We start from the raw sequence: 18,836 nt of genomic DNA on the forward strand, positions 1-18,836 counted from the left end.
GATGAAAGTGGTAAATGGTAAATGGCCTGTATTTGTATAGCGCTTTACTAGTCCCTAAGGACCCCAAAGCGCTTTACATATCCAGTCATCCACCCATTCACACACACATTCACACACTGGTGATGGCAAGCTACATTGTAGCCACAGCCACCCTGGGGCGCACTGACAGAGGCGAGGCTGCCGGACACTGGCGCCACCGGGCCCTCTGACCACCACCAGTAGGCAACGGGTGAAGTGTCATGCCCAAGGACACAACGACCGAGACTGTCCAAGCCGGGGCTCGAACCGGCAACCTTCCGATTACAAGGCGAACTCCCAACTCTTAAGCCACGATCATGGTGTATTTGGCTTTCCATCAGAGGTATCTGCCAAAACCCCATATTAGCGTCCAGCTTGCTGAATATGCTGGCACCAGCCAATCTGCCCAATTTTCCTCCACCGATGGCAGTATGTACTTCTCTCGACACACAGACTCATTGAGGTGTGTAAGGTCGACACATATGCGTACATCTTCTGTCTTCTTCGGTACCACCACCATGCCTGAGCACCAATCAGTTGGCTCCTCAATCCTGCTGATCACCCCTAGTTCTTCCATACGGGCCAGCTCCTGCTTAACTTTGTCCATCAGAGGCAACGGGATTCTCCGTGGCGTCTTCAAGGAAAAAGGTTGAGCTCCAGGTTTCAGTTTGATGTCGTACAGGTTACGTACTTCACCGAGACCACTGCACAGCTTTAGGTAGCACTTTTTAAGCGTCTCTATAGTTATGCTCTCCAGACGGGCCACAAGCTCCAGCTTGCTAATGGCAGGTCTCCCCAGCAAAGCAGTGTGCAGGTGTCTGATGACAAAGACATCCTCAAGTATTTCTTTGTCTCCCTTCCTCAGTACAAGCTCACTGACACCAACGACATCCAAACGACTCCTCCCGGGACCCAGCAGAGCCTTGGTTGGTTTGTGGAGACTGGGGGGTGGTTGTGTCTGTAGAGCTCCTTAAACACCTTAAGGGGTAGGACTGTCACATCGGCACCTGTATCAATTTTAAATGACACGTTTTTGTTGTTTATGCTTAAGTCGACAGTCCACGGCTCACCCTCACACTTAACACTGCCCAGGAACAAACCATGTTCATCCTCTTCAACCTCATGCACTGTTTTTGGTGCCCTGCATACATGCCTGTAATGTCCTTTTTTCCCACATGCATGGCATTTTATTTCATTCACTGGACAATCCTGCTTTGAATGGGATGGAGCGCCACCACATTTCTGACAGGTTGGCCCTTTTTTGCCGTCTTCTCGGAATCCACGTGTTTTAGCTTGACAACTATCAGTCTGGAGCGGTTTGGTTCTAACAGGCTTACGACTGATTTTATGCACTCTATCTACTGACTTAGCATCGCTAGCCTCAGCTCTAGAGTCACCTCGCAAGGAGGATTGTTGTCGCTTTACCTCTTCACTTTGCCTCGCCATGTTGATAGCCCTCTGCAAAGTCAAATCTGGGTCAAGCTGCATGCGTTCTGCCAGCCGTTTGTCCTTGAGACCGACAACGAGCCTATCACGTATCAGCTCATCATGTAGCACGCCATAGTTGCAATGTTCTGCTAGCGCATACAGTGTTGTCACAAAAGCATCCACTGTCTCATTTTCTCCCTGTCAGCATATATTGAATTTGGCGCGCTCATAAATCACATTTTTCTTCACAATGAAAAAAGCCTGGAAACCATCACGTACCCCCTCATACGTTGTCCTTTGCTCCGCTGTTAAACTCAGACCGCGAAGCACATCGTCCGCCTCGTCTCTCATGCAGTAAATCAACGTGTTGACTTGGTTTTCCTCCTAGCTGACGTTCAAATTACTGGCGAGACGGAATCTCTCGAACCTCCGTATCCTTTTGGACCACTCCTGCGGTTTTGAAAAGTCGAAGGATTCCGGTGGCTGGATGCTGAATGTCGCGCTCAGCCCCGCCGGTGCTCTCTGTGCAGTCTCATCCGCCATATTCTCCCCTCGTTTTTCCGCGAGCTCCGCCAGACACAGGTTCGTTCAGTCGAGGTTATATGGATCAGTACAGGACTTCTGACACCATGTCGTGTTATTCAATTATACGCGGGTCCACTGTACGGTTCATAACCACACTTTATTTTCTTGTTCTTGCTCTGCCCCCACATAACATAACATTCTATACAAAAACACACCGGTCTCGCCCTCTAGCTGCCATCAGCCTAACTACACTGACCGGCTACATTAACATCTGCTGTACAATGCAATTACACCACACCCCCTATCTACAATCCAACTTATATTGCAAGTGGAGCACTGGACAATGATGCCCTGAACTTTCACATAGACAAACTGCTACAGTCTTGGCTGTCTTGTACTTGCTTTATGCTTAACTTTAAAAAAGAATCTTTGCCAAGGAGGTTGTGTTTTTGGTTGCATTTGAATGTATGCATGCATGTCATTCTGGCTTTAAACACAAAAGCCCAAAAGGTTTCAGTATTATAGCTGAGCCCAAGCCTTTAACTTAGAAGTTATGATTCTTACAATTATGGTTTGTTTTTCATTGTATAGAACATACTGGATAAAAATCTAATGTATCTTGTCATAGTCGACCTCTGACCTCTACTTCAAGGTCAGTAGATTTGATATTAAAGATTAACTTTTAAAAAACTTTGTCTTTAAAACTATACTTAAAATTCCTTTATTTGTATAGGCAATATTTAGGAAATGACACTGGTAAATGGTGATTGTAAAATCACATTACAGTTTTTATCTAAATCACATTTGATCTCTGATCTTACTTTTAAATGTCATGTCTGCCTTTCATTCACATTGACCCCCAAATTTGTTATATCTTTAAAGAAACTACTGTTATATCAAATAATGAGCTGCATAGTTAGTAAGTAATATACTACAGTATAATATAACATTGTATAAAATGCTGAAGTTATTTATGTCCAGTTATTTACAAATCAATACCTATTATCCATTGTCTACTTCAACGTTTGCGTAATCAAAGTAAACATCTGTCATGCTACCCTCTTGGAGTGCTTCATATAAAACTATTTAATAAATTAGTTGCTTTTCCTAAGACTTTGGTTCTGTTCATTGCTTTTCAAGGTAGGCCATGGTATTGTCACTTCTTAGAATCTTGTTACCGTATAGTAAGTTAACAATAGTCTGTACTGACTTCTGTACTGGCTCCTTTTCCTTTTCTCTTAAATACATTCCAAATTTTAGTGTTGAATAGTCCATGTTTTAATTATAGGCAAGTACAAAAAAAAATCTTTGAATGATAAAAACTGAAAAACCGCACCCTTACTTTTGGTTTTGGGTCATTGATAACAACGTTAAATTTTGAAAAATTATTGGAGTCCAACTCTGAATATCTGCACACATGTAACTGATTTAGTCTTGTATTAGGCTTAAACTGGACTTCAAAATTTCCTTTTGCCTAAAGCATATAGTTAGGGCTGGATCAGGTGACTCTGAATCCTCCCTTAGTTATGCTGCAATAGGCGTAGGCTCCTGGGGATTCCCATGATGCATTGAGTATTTCTTCTTCAGTCACCTTCTTCACTCACTATGTGTTAATAGACCTCTCTGCATTGAATCATACTTGTTATTAACCTCTGTCTCTCTTCCACAGCATGTCTTTTACCCTGTCTTCCTTCTCTCACCCCAACCGGTCGCAGCAGATGGCTCCGCCCTCCCTGAGCCTGGTTCTGCCGGAAGTTTCTTCCTGTTAAAAGGGAGTTTTTCCTTCCCACTGTCGCCAAAGTGCTTACAATGGGTCATGTGAATGTTGGGTTTTTCTCTGTATGTATTATTGTAGGGTCTACCTTATAACATAAAGTGTCTTGAAGTGACTGTTGTCGTGATTTGGCGCTGTATAAATAAAATTGAAATTAATTGAATTATTTTTAGTTAAGTCACTGAGAAGCTTCTCAGTGACTTAACTAAAAAGCCAAAAGAAATTCCCTGATAAATTAAAACTATTCCTAGCATTATATTTCAAAATATCGCTTGAGCGTAAATGCCTACAATTCTGTTGTACTCTATACATGTCTGCACCTAACTGTGAGTGTGATCTACAAAAACATGCTGTTTAGCCATTTAAAAAGGTTGTCTTTGTAAGAGGGTACCATGTTGACAGTATAATCAATACTGTATCGGCAACCTGTGATGCAGGCTTAGTTTTTATTCATACAGACATTGTGCTGCCGTCCTGCATGCAATGATTCTGCATACATGTCAGTATTGTACATTTGTGTTTAAATTGTCCTTGTCTGACTGTTTAAACACTTATTGCACAATATTGGCTTTTTGTTAGATGAATAGCTTCAATTCACATATTGATTTTTCACCACAGTCTGCAAAGACATAAAACATACGCATCAGTTGTTCTGAGAGGAGAGTGATTTGCGGACCATGTTTAAAATATAGCTCCACTATGATTCTTTTTCCATCTTCCTTCCTTCTTTCTCTGAACCTTCTTCTTCTTCTTCTTCTTCTTCTTCCATATGTTTGAATTTTAATAGAATATATACCACAAATATTTCATAAACCTGAACATTCTTAGAACATTCTCTTGTAGTCCTCCCACTTCTGAAATATCATCTCATCTTTCTTTCCAAGATAAAATTACTTTGGATAATGAAGTCAGTGAGGAGATTTATTTTCAATTCACTGTTTTTAATATAACATCAAGTCACAACACGAGTCAGTCTAAGTCAAGAACATACAATAGAGAAAACCCACTGATTGAGCATGCACACTGTGAAAGTTGAGATGGTCCTCCATCTTTCAGTAAAAAATTACTGTTATGGCATTTGTCAGTCAATTCTCAATCTCCTTGTGAATCCACACTGCACATTTTTGCAGGTTTGTGACAGTTGCTATGGTTTCTGTGTTTGATTTGAAACACAGTTTATTTTTTAATGTGTGTCAATGTGCATATTTTTAAGAACATGTTGATAAAAACGTTTACACTGTGAAATAGTTTTTACAGTACTATACTATAATTATAGAGCACATAAACAATTAATTGTCATGGTCCTGGGGCTGTGATCCAGTATTTATGTGTTTGGACTTTGACTCTAGTTTATTTAATATTCTAAGGTTAAGATTTTGTTTGAGGTTTTATTTATTTTTAGAGTTGTAATATTTGTATTCTCAGATCTTAGTTTTGTTATCTAGTCTTTAGGTTTCTATTATCATGCCTCCTCTGTGTTCTACGCTCCTTCTTGTGTAGTCAGTCTTGTGTCCGTGCTTCTTTCCCTTTCTGTCTGTGTGTCAGGGTGAGTAGTCTGTACTTCCTGTCTTATTCTCTGTTCCCTTCCAGCAATATCAGTTCCCTAGTATTTCGTCTATTTGTATGTATGTGTCTTCTTGTGAAGTCTGTTTGTTTACCTTTTTGTCTATGTCAAGCTCATGTGTCGTAGTCACGCTGTGTTTATGTTTTATTTTGATAAAAAATAATGTCCATTGTTTTGATAGTCCCTCAGTCCATGTTCTGCCTTTTTTGGTTGTAGGTGGATTCTATTCTGCTGAAGGTGTCTTCTCTCTGCCCTTACCTTATATGTGTATTTAAATCTTCAGGTTTCATTTGCTCCTTGTCATGTCATCATATGTCCTAACCCAGGTTGTGTGCTCTTTCCTATTAATCTCCTAATAATAGTTTTGCTACTTTTAACGTCCCTGGTAGAGTTTAAGCCTGAGTTTTGTGTTTCCTAAGTCATTGAAATTTAAGTTTAATCTCCAAGTCCTAGATTTGGGTTTACTTAAAACTGCAATAGCTAAGACCACTAAGTATGTCATTTTCCATTACGTACATACGTATGCTGGGCAAAAGTATTTAACATCAGGCTTATCCAGTAAGCTACCGAAATATCCCGGGTGGATGTTGAACTTTTTCTTACCTGGACCTCCACTCCATAGCCCGTATAGACAGTGACGATATAGTTGCAGTCAGTTGTAAAGTAAAAAGCAGAATTGGTGTGTGGTGGAGCCTCGATGTAGCCTTCTGGACCAGTCAGGTTCAGCTGGCAGGGAACTGCAGGAACAACCACAGCAGCATAACAATAACACTGATAGAAACAGTGTGGACGCTGGTGCACAAACTACTCCATTCAAAACAGATTCAAAACTCCATTCCAAACAAACGCTGCTCTCAATGCAAATGTTCCCCTCATTATGTTTTTGTTATAGTAATAACGACCAATAACCCTGTTATCTTATCTTCACTTACAGATTATAATAATAGGGTTTGAGTCTTTTAAGACACTTTATGTAATGTCAATACTTTCTGCAAACAGGAGATGCCAAAATGATACTATGCTTTAATTCTGGGTAACATTTTTGACCTTTCCAACTGTAGTTAAGGAAAATATTGATTATGTTCAATGTATCTTGAGACCACAGAATCAGCTATTGATAGTTCAATGATTCTATTGTTATAACAGTCAGTCTGACACGGATATCAACTTAGTTTAATATTTGATCTGTATCTGGATGTATTATTTGTATAAGGCTTATCTGGCATTACCCACAATGCAGGTGAATGATAATTAAAAAGTGCTTGGACTGAGTGTATGTGAATTGGTTTGTAGTAAACAGTACTTCGAGTGCTTAGTTAGAGTATCCATCTATCTGTCTTCTGCCACTTATCCGAGTAAAGATGGCAGGGGACAGCAGTCTAAGCAGAGATGCCTGAACCCTCCTCATCACATCCAGCTCCACCAGCTCTTATGGGGGCACTCTAAGGTGTTCCCAAGCCAGTTAACAAACCTAATCTCTCCAGTGTGTCCAGTGTGCAAATCCCTGGGAGGATTTGCATGTCCTGGGAGAAACTAGAAGGTCATAATTGTCCCTCTAGTTAAGTTGTTCCTGGGTGAGATGCCAGACTATGTGCAATTTTGATGATGGAGACCTGACTCCAATAAGGAACAAGGAATACTTCTCAAAATCACCTGGTGGACAGGTCTTAATCCATGAGGCACTGCCCAGCACCTGCAGGAAGAGCTATAGAGGTCCATTGTGTTGTGGACAGGGTCCCACATAGCAGACAGGTCTGGCCCAGATCTGGTGACAAGCCGGCACTGCTGGCTGACTTCTGGTATGGTAAATGGTATGTCATTCAGGTCAGGCCTGACGCAGATGGCACTGTTTATGTGATGGCACGCCACATCTGGCCCGATTGTGGTTTGGTTTATGTGGCCCAGGCTCATAGAAAACAGGTCTGACCTGGATCCGGTATCAAGCTGGCACTTCTGACTGATATAGTGTTATAGCAGGGTGTATGTCAACCAGTTGTATGTTCCTATTTTCCTATTTTAGTTAGAAGACCCAAATGCTATGTTGCAATACTACACTGCTATGGTAGCCAATGTTTCAAATGCAGGTTTGACAGGTTTGTGAGTGTACACTTTATCCAAAACCTATTGAGGGTTTACTCGCATTGAGCGGGAAATTATTAAAACTCTCCCACGTCCACCCTCTTGTCTCTGAACTTGCTTCTGGCCTTGGTCCGAGCCTTGAATGCAGCAGAGTTGTGAAGATGCCTTTCAAAGCGAGAGATTTTCATGGCCTTCATGGTGGCTGAATCAACCAGCATAGGTGGCAACCACCGGGTGGCTGTAGCTCAGGAGGTAGAGCAGGTCACCCACTAATCAGAAGGTTAGTGGTTTGATCTTTGGCTCTTCCAGTCTGCCTGTCAAGATTCTGAATATGTATAAATGTAGTCAGGAAGCACTCAGTTTAGAGGGAAGTGTGTGAATATGGCATGTTGTATGGAGCACTTGGAGTAATCCAGGAGAGTAGACAAGTGCTCTATAAGAAACAGCCCATTCACTGTCTGAACAGAGTTTCATACTGTTACTTTTGCACTATTATGTTCTGGCACATGTTGTTATTACGTGGCTTGATTAAGGTACACATTAGCCTGACATCTGGGGCCAGAGCTGAAACTGTTCTGGGCCAGCACAGGGCCAGCAGTGTGTCTGCAACTGGCCCGTGGCTGCACACAACTTATACATGGCCCACATATTGCAAAGAATAACGGCCCTTTGGTGGCCCAGATCTGGTTTTCCAGAGGTAACCCACACATGGGCCAGCACGGGACCACCAGTGTGTCTGCAACTGGCCTTGTGCTGGCCCATGTGTGGATTACCTCTGGAAAACCAGATCTGGGCCACCAAAGGGCTGTCATTCTTTGCGGTATTTGGGCCATGTGTAAATACGTTGTGTGGGCTATGTGGGGTTGACCCTTGGGGGTTCAATCCCCAGCTGCTTAACCCTAGAACAGTATCGCTGGGTGATTTTCACCCGAGCAAATACATTTACATGATTTCTCTCTCCTGCAGCTGTGAGCGTGTCGAGGAGACTGTGCCTTCACCAGGGAAGTCTGGTAAATAATTACAGTGGGGGTAAATAATTATTTTAAGACCTGTTGATCAGTCAATCAATCAACCACTCCAACCAACACAGACGCTACTGATCTGAACTCATTATGTGCATAAAGCAAATAACACTGATATTGTTAAAACAATTTCTATTTTTCTGATCACAGAAAAGGATTCCCAATTCCTAATTTGACTAATTTGCCATGATCAGTTTTAATTGAGCTTAACTGAGAAGATAGCAGTGCTTCTATATCCGGTTCCCATTTAGCTTGTTCATTCCATGATAGAGCTTTAACTGCAGTTATGGATTGCATGGCGAACTGTGTTCATATATGATCATTTCTTAATGTTCCTGAGTCCATGTAGTGATTTAAATGATAAATGGTAAATGACCTGTATTTGTATAGCGCTTTACTTAGTCCCTAAGGACCCCGAAGCGCTTTACGCTACATTCAGTCATCCACCCATTCACACACACATTCACACACTGGTGATGACAGCTGCCCTGGGCCGCACTGACAGAGGCTAGGCTGCCGGACACTGGCGCCACCGGGCCCTCTGACCACAACCAGTTATTGACCAGAATCATGCCTGTTTTTAATGCAACAGCGCCTGAGGGCATAAAGATCAGGGTGATCCAATACAGATTTTTGGCCTTGTCCCTTGTATCAGAATTTTCTCCAGATTTTGGTGATGAGGTTATGTACTGTAGATGATCCACAATTTGTATTTGTAGTTTTTTTGCAGATTGGTAAATCTCTGCCCAGTTTACTTCTAAAAAGCTCTACCTCTCTAAGATTTAAAAAAAAAAATTTTTTTATATTGAATCATGCTTTTGTCCCGGATTAAGGAATGCTGGACCTGCTCTTTATCCTCTCAAAGATGTTCTAGCGTGCATGGAAGTTTGCCCAACCAATCTAAATGCATTTTTTGGACATGGAGAAGGCTACATGAATAGGGTGTCTGACCCTTTGTTACGTTGTTGTTATGTTAAGCTATTTAGCCCATGTACATCATCGCAAGAGTTTGGTCTGCATTGTTGGCAATAAGTTGGACTAATTTCTGGTGGGTGTTGGACTGTTTATGGACAGAATTTGTAGCTGTAGCAAAAGATGCACACATCCCCTTGTTCCCAGTTGATTTTAATCATCCAATGAGAAAGCAGCTGGGCAACCAGAGGAAGTTTTCATTATCACTATAAATAAATATATTAGATATTATATATATAAATAATATATATATTATTTATATGCAACAGTCAGTATATAATTAAGCATCTGTTAAAATCACATAGAAATGATGGTTTTGTGTTTAACAGTAACGACACTTAATGCTCTTTTTCTGATTTAGGATTATGCGTTTAAGGAGTTGGCGACAGTTTTTATCTTCATCCTTTACTCCAGAACACACAAAACTGCCAAGGTTGAAGCTGGCTCATGGGCTGCCTGATGCACACACACACACACACACACACACACACACACACACACAAAACTCAGAACAGTAATTTCTACTACTCAAATTACATTTATCATTCATGTATTAATTACATTTATATTTTAAGTTATCTTTTATTAAAAACAAATTTGCCTTATTATTACGAAATAGAGAAACACTCTGTTTTAGTACTTCACAATTTAATAAAAGGTTTAAATAATCAATCCCCGCGACCCTGAAAAGGATAAGCGGAAGCGAATGGATGGATGGTTTAAATAATCATTAGTGTTGGTTAGAAAATGTCAAATTATGCAACTATGTGGATTATTTGGCACATAGAGAATGCTCTAAAGCTCTTTTCTTGTCTTCACTGTAATAACTCTGTCTCTGGCTGCCTTTCGAAGCAGCTGAGCTCTGTGATGGACAGCTAAGGACAGATCATTTCTTAGTGGCCTTCGGGAGCTTTCTGCTCCACCGCCTTCATCCATCTCTAAGCTAAAAAGTAAACTTTTGCTGAAGTGCTTCTTTATGAAGAAGAACATCCTCTCTGTGTCCCCTTGGTACTTCCCTTCAGGGAGTGTCCACTCCAGCATTATTGCTGAATTACAATTTTGTGCCTGAATGTCTGTCTCGGAGCAGGGTTTGTCTGTCAGTGCTTTGCTCTGTTATTATCTTGCACACAGATGAGCTGATTAATCAAGCTACTCCCACTTTGCTCTTCCTGACCTGAAAAGTCGAGAAGAAATTAATACCTTGATATTTATTTTCCCAGTCCACTCTCTTCATAACAGCGAGTCTCTGGGTTGTTCTGCTGTGGTCCCTGTTTGGACCTCTTGATTAAGGGTTAGTGATGCAATGATGCTGTTGTAATTTATTTCAGTCCTATGGCAGTCCAGTCATAAGAAATGCAAACAGAGTAGATATTAGCTGAGAGCTTGAAGTCATCATGGGTGTCAACAAAAGAGATAACAAAGTCAACTGATAAAGTAAGAGATATAAGAGACGGGGCTTCTATGGTGTTTGAATTGTTTAGACTATTACTTTTTAAGGTGTAACGGTAATTTTATGAAAAGGGTAAAAGGTGTGTTTGTATGTGGGTGTGTGAGTGTTGAAAAATGTTTTGTTTTTGTTTTTTAATTTACAGACTGCTTGCAGATTGCTATGAGCTGCTGTGGTTCCGATATATTTGCAGTAAATATAAACTAGAGGTTTCACAGATTGAATGAACAGGCTACATAGCAGAAACCGACATATGTACATTGTTACTGCTGATTACTAATTCTGAACATAAGATACATAAAATATTATTCAACAGCACTGGTAATGTTTTAATAGAAAGAAGAAATATTTCAATTTAAATGTGAGTTAATTCTTTACTGATTCCTGTCTAAGCTTGATTCCAAAGGGAGAGCAAGACAGAGAGCACTTCTATTGTACAGCACAGATTCTCTCCCTTTACCTCTGACACTTCAAATGAGCTTTAAGGACCAGAAATATGTGGGGCTCTTAGGGCTGCACGATTTTGCATAAAATGAGAATCACGATTTTGCTTATTATTGAGATCACGATTCTCACGATTCACGATTCTCTCACGATTTTCTTTTCCAATATAAATATTTATTGCACTTATTAATTGCACATCAACTTAGTAACAGTTGAGACTGAACATAAAAACAATAAATAAACATAAAAACAACAAATGTCTCACATTTTGTCGTTGTACTGCTTGAAATTCCGTCTCCACCGTTGCTCGACGCTGCGTGTATAATGCAGGTAGTGCAACAATGGAAAAATAGTTGCGGGACGGCACTGTGTAGCGTTTGTCTAGGGTGTTGATCGTTTTCCTAAATCCCTCGATTTGCACAGTGTTGATGGGAGCCATATCTTTGGTCAGGTGATAAGTGATAGTCTCTGTAATTTCTTTGTGCCTGCGGGAGTTCGACAGGTATAGGGAAGCGCTGTATAAGGTTCCCGTTATTGGTGTTTGATTTTCTCCTGTCACTTTCTCATCATCCCTGACGTGCTCTCCGTTGTTTTTTCCCTGCCAATTTTAGCAGCCAGCTTCTGTATCACGTGGTATAAGGCTCCGCCCTTGTCATTTGTTGAGCAGGAAGAGTGAGCGCTTGTTTTCACGCAGATTACGTCCCGGATCAAAATGCGGTACAATCGTCGTCTTTTTTTTTTCTTTTTTTTAAAAATCGTTGTCATTTGGAAATGAATGCATAAGTATGCATTGAGATCGCGATTTTCTAACGATTAATCGTGCAGCCCTAGGGGCTCTGCTCTAAATATTTGGGGTGCGGACTCACTGAAAAGCTACAGGGTCCACAGGGTTAGCACTGTCAACTTAGCTAGCAGATTCCTTCCTAAGGTTCCCAGCTGGTCCCTTTCTGTAGGAAGTTTGCATATTCTGATTTGTGTAGCCTTTCTTTCCCTCTGGGTTTCCTCCCTTAAGATTTCCTGCAATTGAAGGTAATGCAGGTTCAGGTTAACTGTGGTCTCTAAACTAGCCATGGAAATGAGGTAGACGAAGAGCCTAAAGTTTATAGAATAAAGACGTTTAAATGTGGTTTGTAATTTAAAGTGCTATATGAATGTTACCACTATACAGAACTATATTTCTTTAGATATAAATTAGCATTTGTTTATTAAAAGTATAACATTGTTGTTTAGAGGCCCTTTGTTAATGCTTTCATATTTCTACATTTATAAACTATTATGAACCAGCTAATCAAAACGTTTTTCATGGTCAATTAAATCGCTCACACAGAAACTTAAAGTCTTTCCTGTTTTCTTGCTGACTTGATGATAGTTTAACTGACACAACACTTCACAAATGTCTCCACTCGTAACCCCCCCCCCCCCCCCCACACACACACACACACACCCCCACACACACACACACACATACATTCCCTTCCCTATAATTAATTGGTACTTTATAATAAAAACTATTATTTTTATGCAATGAGGTGTATTTAAAGACCTATTCTTACCTGGACTCTGCATGGTGGTGATGATGGTGGTGGTTGTGATAGTGGTGGTAGTTGTCTCCTCTTCATCACTGCCTGCCCCTGCAACCTTTTCCCTTGCAGCAGTATCACTGGAGGTCATAATGGTAGAATGTTTGGGGCCTTTCAAAACTCTGCCGGTAACTGGAAGAAGTGCACTGGAGAGAGAAGTGGTTGCTAATGCATGTATGGAAAGGGTTGCTTGCATGTTGGAGCTTTCAGGAGTCTCATCTGAAATCCTTTCATCACTGTTATCCAGTGTTCTCCTGGATGGTGATGTGGAAAGCTGAGAGCTTGATCCTCCACTGTCTTCAAGGTACTTTGCCTGACCACGAGGGCCTGGGTGGGCCTGGTTTTGGGGCGGATTCCGGTAGAGTGGGTGATGATTCAGGATGTTGATTGGCGGTGCAGTGGTGACCACAGGGAGCCTCCTGTCTGTGTCCTGGGTGGTAGGGTAAAGGTTGGGAATGCCCCCAGGAGTGATGGAGAGACTATCCTCAGAGGCAAAGGCTGCAGAGAATGAAAGAAAATCATAGAGGGATGGTGGTTCATATCACAGACTTAATCATCCAAGTGCAGGAATTCCACGCTTTACTTTCCTGCTTGCTGCTCTAGTTCTGAACCTCTCCATCCACAGCCATTATCACACTTCTAGCAGATCAACTTTTAAAAAACAAAACAACAATGATAGTGCATAGTTTTTATAATTGCAAGGTCCAAATCAATATGTAGAAGAAATGGAAAAAATGAGTCTCAGGGGGTTAAAATCAAGACTAACATTATAAAGACATGATGCATTTATAGGAACTTTTATTAATTCCCTTCAAAGATGGAAAAAGGTTTTGTGCTACTTTGCAGTATGGTTCTGTTGTAAATATTTTACTTTGGAGAAGGTGGTTTAAAATGTAGAATATTCAGTTTGTGATTCGCATGTTTTCATTTCTTATTATGTGTTGACTGTTTTGTACAATTTTTTTATTTTATTTTACTTAGTTTACGTTCATAGTGTGAACTTCAATTTTTTGTTATGTTGTAAAAGGAATATTCTGCTGACACAAGTGAGTAGCATGATCGAACTAAATGCTAAATGGACTTGTTCTTATACATAATGGTTTTCTGCTCTACCCGAGCACTCAGAGTGCTTTACACAACTTGCCTCACTCACCCATTCACACAAGTACTTTTTTCTACGGTATTCACACACATCCATACTCTGATCGGGGCGATCTCAAGAGTTGGGAGTTCGCCTTGTAATCGGAAGGTTGTCGGTTCGAGCCCATGGCTTGGACAGTCTCGGTCGTCGTGTCCTTGGGCAAGACACTTCACCCGTTGCCTACTAGTGGTGGTCAGAGGGCCCGGTGGCGCCAGCCTCGCCTTTGTCAGTGCGCCCCAGGGTGGCTGTGGCTACAATGTAGCTTGCCATCACCAGTGTGTGAATGTGTGTGTGAATGGGTGGATGACAGGTTGTGTAAAGCGCTTTGGGGTCCTTAGGGACTAGAAAAGCGCTATACAAATACAGGCCATTTACCATCGAAGCATCAGAGAGCAAATTGGAGTTCCTGCCCAAGGATATTTGGCATGCAGACTGGAGCAGATGGGGGTCAAATTAGTAGTTGACGTGGTAGAGGAATCTCCCTGGCAATCTCTCTCTGGAAATGTCAAAGAGATATTCTGCGTGCACATTGTGAATAAACCTCTGGTCTTTCATAGTAAATTCATGTGAGACAAGTGTGCTAGGCAAGCTGTCACTGGTTTAGCTTTCACTGCTCTGAGATCAGTTGCCAGCTGTGCTTTGTATGGAAACACAGCTACTATTAGCAAGCAAACAAGCTTCAAAGATTAAGCTTTCCTCTTGCTCGCCAACTTGGTCAACATGTGTGATGTAGAGAAAAACTGAAGAAGCTTCTCCTATGGGAGGTGAAATGTCTTCAAGAAACTCAAAGAAGTCCAGTTGCTTTCTTTCAAAGCTCCTTAGACCAGCGGTTCCCCAACCGCCATGGACCGGTTTATGTCCAACAATATTTTCACGGACTGGCCTTTAAGGTGTCACGGATAAATACAACAAAATAAAACCAGTACCGGCACCGAAAAAAAGAAGATTTATTCATAACACAGGAAACGACCCAGGGAAACAGAGTTAACGATAAAACGATAACTAAATAATGATAAAAACCCTGAAAATCGTAAATTTCACACTCAAGCCTCAACTCTTGCAGCCCGGTACCAAACAACTCACGGACTGCCTTAGACTACCATGACCGGGATGAATCTCCATCAACTAGAGAAGATTTCATGAAATGTAATGAATGAAACAACTCACTGTACAGCATTGAACAAAACTGTCACACTTTTTATGGTGGTGAAATAAGTCATGCTGCATTGTACAGAACTAATCATTTTTATTAATTTAGTGCTGAATTAAAAAACGTTAGGAGAATAACAAATGGAGATTAAATTCTGGAAATTCCCTGTACTAGATTTCTTGGCCATGGGTGTGTAAGCACAATGATTAAATGATTAAACGATACAAATGATTACATTTGTATGATCTCTACAGTCAGAAAAAGACAAAAAGACTATTCATGGCTCAAATGTTTTGTAAAACAATTTCAAAATGCTGTGTAATTGAAACATGTTTTAATATCACAAAGCTGCAGTGATTTTGATAGCTTAACTTCATATCGCAGAATTAAACTGACATGCAGTCCCCCTCTTTATATCTTTACTCTGTCCAAAGCGGTGCATCCTGACATCCAGGCAGCGAGGGCCCGTCACATGCTTTTGGATGGAGACAATAACATTTACTCATATATCACTGCAAATTCATACCATTTTTTTTAAAGCTATTAAGTCAGACTTGCTCTCAACACTTATTTATGTGGAGCAGTGCATTAGTGTAGGGAGTCAATTGGCAAATGGGAAAGTTCTTTTAAAAAGCCCAACAGTACAACCCAAAGAGTTCTCATAAATTATTCACATTAGTGGATTCTACCCTCGCTATCATCCTCGTAATAAGCCTTAATGTTCGTTCCTGAGGAGATTTGATGAGCCGCTATAATTCTCCCAATGTAATGATTAGTGCTGCCCTCCCAAGTGCACCTGTGAGATCTAATCTGAGACCACTTCAGGAGGCTATCATCCACTGAGGGAAGTCTTATGTTTCCTTAACAATGCTTCATTTCCACCATAATAACTCCCACTCTCTTCCAGCTAATAGCTATCTGCTTCAAACAATCAGGCTTTATTGTAGCTGTGCCACTTTCCTCCCAGCAACTCCCTTGTCAAACATGTGCATAGCTCTTTGCACACAATTGAGTAGATTTGCAAGTAACAAGGAAAATAAAGGAAAATAAAGAATCTTAAGTCAATTGACTGAACATCTGCAGCTTGCTGCTACAAAGTCTATAATGTAATGGATATGCTTGTGTTTTATTTGGGTCAAAATAATTCAGTTGTGTGTTAGAATATTGCAGATACAGAAGGATTTGAAATCTATAAAAATACATAAGTATACTGAAGGGTATATGCCAAACTATAATCAATATTGATAATACTGATGATTAATTAAGGAGTAATTTCAGATCAATAGATTAATTCTTCTCCCTCTTTTTACTATTATTATTATTATTTTTAGTAGTAGTAGTATTGAGAACAGATTTGCCCAATCCTGCATTTTAATGGTCATCCAATTCAATTTAATTCCGTTTTATTTATATAATATATAGTTTTACATTTTATCAGCTCTGTTTCTTCCTTATTACACAGAAACTACCACAGGGACTTGAGTGATAATAACTTAGAAATTATTACATTCTTGTTTCTGCCATCTCAACAATAATGAATTACAGTAGTCCAGCCTAGGATCAATAACTGTACTGTGATGAGTTCTGAAACCTGACTGAAACTCTGCAACATATGAATACAGTTGTGGTCAAAAGTTTACATACACTTCTAAAGAATATAATATAATGGCTCTACCGAGTGTCCCGTTATTTCTAAAACTCTGATTTTTCTCTGATAGAGTGATTGGAACAGATACTTCTTTGTTAACAGGGTTAACAGAAAAAAGTGATCACATTTGCTGGTGAGCCAAAATAAAGTCATAAAAGAACCAAACTTCATGAATGTTTTTTGTTAGTATCTTGCCCAAGGACATTTGGCATGCAGCCAGGAGGCAGCCTGGGATCGAACCACCGACCTTCTGATTAGTGGCTGACCTGCTCTGCCACCTGAGCTACAGCCACCCCAGGTAAATAGCACCATATAACTTTGTTGTTTGCAAAACTTGTGCATAATTTTTAGAAAGGTACAATTTCTATTTGCATTTCAAGTTATGAAAATGATTCGTTAAACATGTTTGTGGTTTTTACAGTAAAAAAATATAATATATTTTCTACTCGGATTTAAAAACAATTTTTGTCTGAATTTAGATCAATTGTGCTAATATAGTATGCCAAAATGAAAAAATAACGCCAATTTCAGATATTTGAGGTTGTGCTGAAAATAATGATACCAAACAAGGCAAGATAAACAATTTTTAAAGGTGAAATATAGAGGTAAAATCAAAAGTAGTCAAAAATGGCCAATTATACCCTGGACCCCAGAGGGTTAATTAGAGATAGACTGATCACAATTAAGATCAAAGCATTAATTAATAGTAGGACTTCTCTGAGCAGTCTTGTAGAAATTGGATCTACTGGATACATTAATAGTTAGGAGGAGGTAATTATTGAAGTTCTGGGAGGCTTTTTCTTTCATTGAAGCCACAGTATCCAGGGCAATACCATTTGACACACATAAAATAGTATTTTTTCACCAATAAAATTATTCCAAAGTTCTATTAGCTGAAGATTTGGTTTATATAAATATGCCGTGTAGTGTGTGCTTAGAAAATTAAGGGAGCTGGACAAGTTGAGGCCAATTGAACAGTATCTGAAAGTCATGTCCATAAGAAAGCTTCATCAGAAATGGTCTCAGTGGAAGGGTGATTGTCAAGAAGCAATTCTTAAAGAAATGAAACAGGAAAAAAAGACCTCCACAACAGTATTGAAGCATTGTTGAATCATCTTGTCGGAGAGTAGAACAAAAGGCAGCCAACATCCAAAGAAGACCTTGGGTATGTCATTCAAGAAACCCAGAGGACTATTAATGAAAACTGCTTAAAGAAATGAGAAGAAGCTTTTCTCAGAGATTTTAGTCTTGTTGAAGAATAAAAGTAATACTAAACTGTGGCAAACAATCTAATCTTAGAAGCTTAGAATTGTAAAAAGTCTTTTTTTTTTCCTTATGGAGTGAAAAAGTCTTTTTAATATGTTTGTCTCACTTAAATGTTTCAGATTATCAAAGAAATTAAAATATTACACAAGCATAACAAAAGTTAACACAAAATGCAGTTTCTAAAGTGTTTATTGTTGATAAGGGGAAAGAAAACAAACCTACATGGTCCTGTGTGAAAATGATTGCCCCCTAAACCTAATAACTGGTTGGGTCACCCTTAGCAGCAACAGCTGAAATCAAGCTTTAGCAATGACTGGCAATCAGTCTTTTACTATTCAATTCAATTCAATTCTATTTATATAGCGCCAAATCACAACAAAAGTCGCCTCAAGGCGCTTCATAGATACAGAGAAAAACCCAACAATCATATGATCCCCTATGAGCAAGCACTTTGGCGACAGAGGGAAGGAAAAACTCCCTTTTAACAGGAAGAAACTTCCGGCAGAACCAGGCTCAGGGAGGGGCGGGGCTGATGGGATTTCCGGCTCTTTTTAGTGAGCCGAACCGGCTCTTTCGGCTCCGAACCGAAAAAAAAAAAAGTGGTTTTATTTATATATAAATATATGCGGTGGCCCCTAGAGACAAAACACGTACAAACTCCAAAAAGCACATACAAACTCCAAAACACATTTCTAGCATGAACTGAACTTCCAAAACAGAGCTACCTAGATCACTTAAATTACACAATTGAAAGCATGAAAGCATATGTGTATTGTTT

General features: G+C 40.0%; 1 protein-coding gene across 3 annotated transcripts in view; it reads right to left on the reverse strand.

Annotated features, from left to right (window-relative positions):
- sez6b (seizure related 6 homolog b) overlaps positions 1-18,836 on the reverse strand; it is a 233,226-nt gene that overhangs the window by 127,827 nt on the left and 86,563 nt on the right. For 2 of the 3 annotated variants that reach the window (XM_026192832.1, XM_026192831.1), the window contains exons 2-3: positions 12,827-13,351; positions 5,913-6,046 (exon numbers count right to left, since the gene is read on the reverse strand). In XM_026192832.1, the coding sequence (XP_026048617.1) occupies positions 5,913-6,046; positions 12,827-13,351 (659 nt within the window). Of the gene's footprint in view, positions 1-5,912; positions 6,047-10,582; positions 11,285-12,826; positions 13,352-18,836 lie in introns of those variants that run through there. The other variant, XM_026192833.1, reaches the window with a different exon arrangement.

The sequence above is a fragment of the Astatotilapia calliptera genome, chromosome 14 (assembly GCF_900246225.1).
Source record: "Astatotilapia calliptera chromosome 14, fAstCal1.2, whole genome shotgun sequence".
Taxonomy (NCBI): Eukaryota; Metazoa; Chordata; class Actinopteri; order Cichliformes; family Cichlidae; genus Astatotilapia; species Astatotilapia calliptera.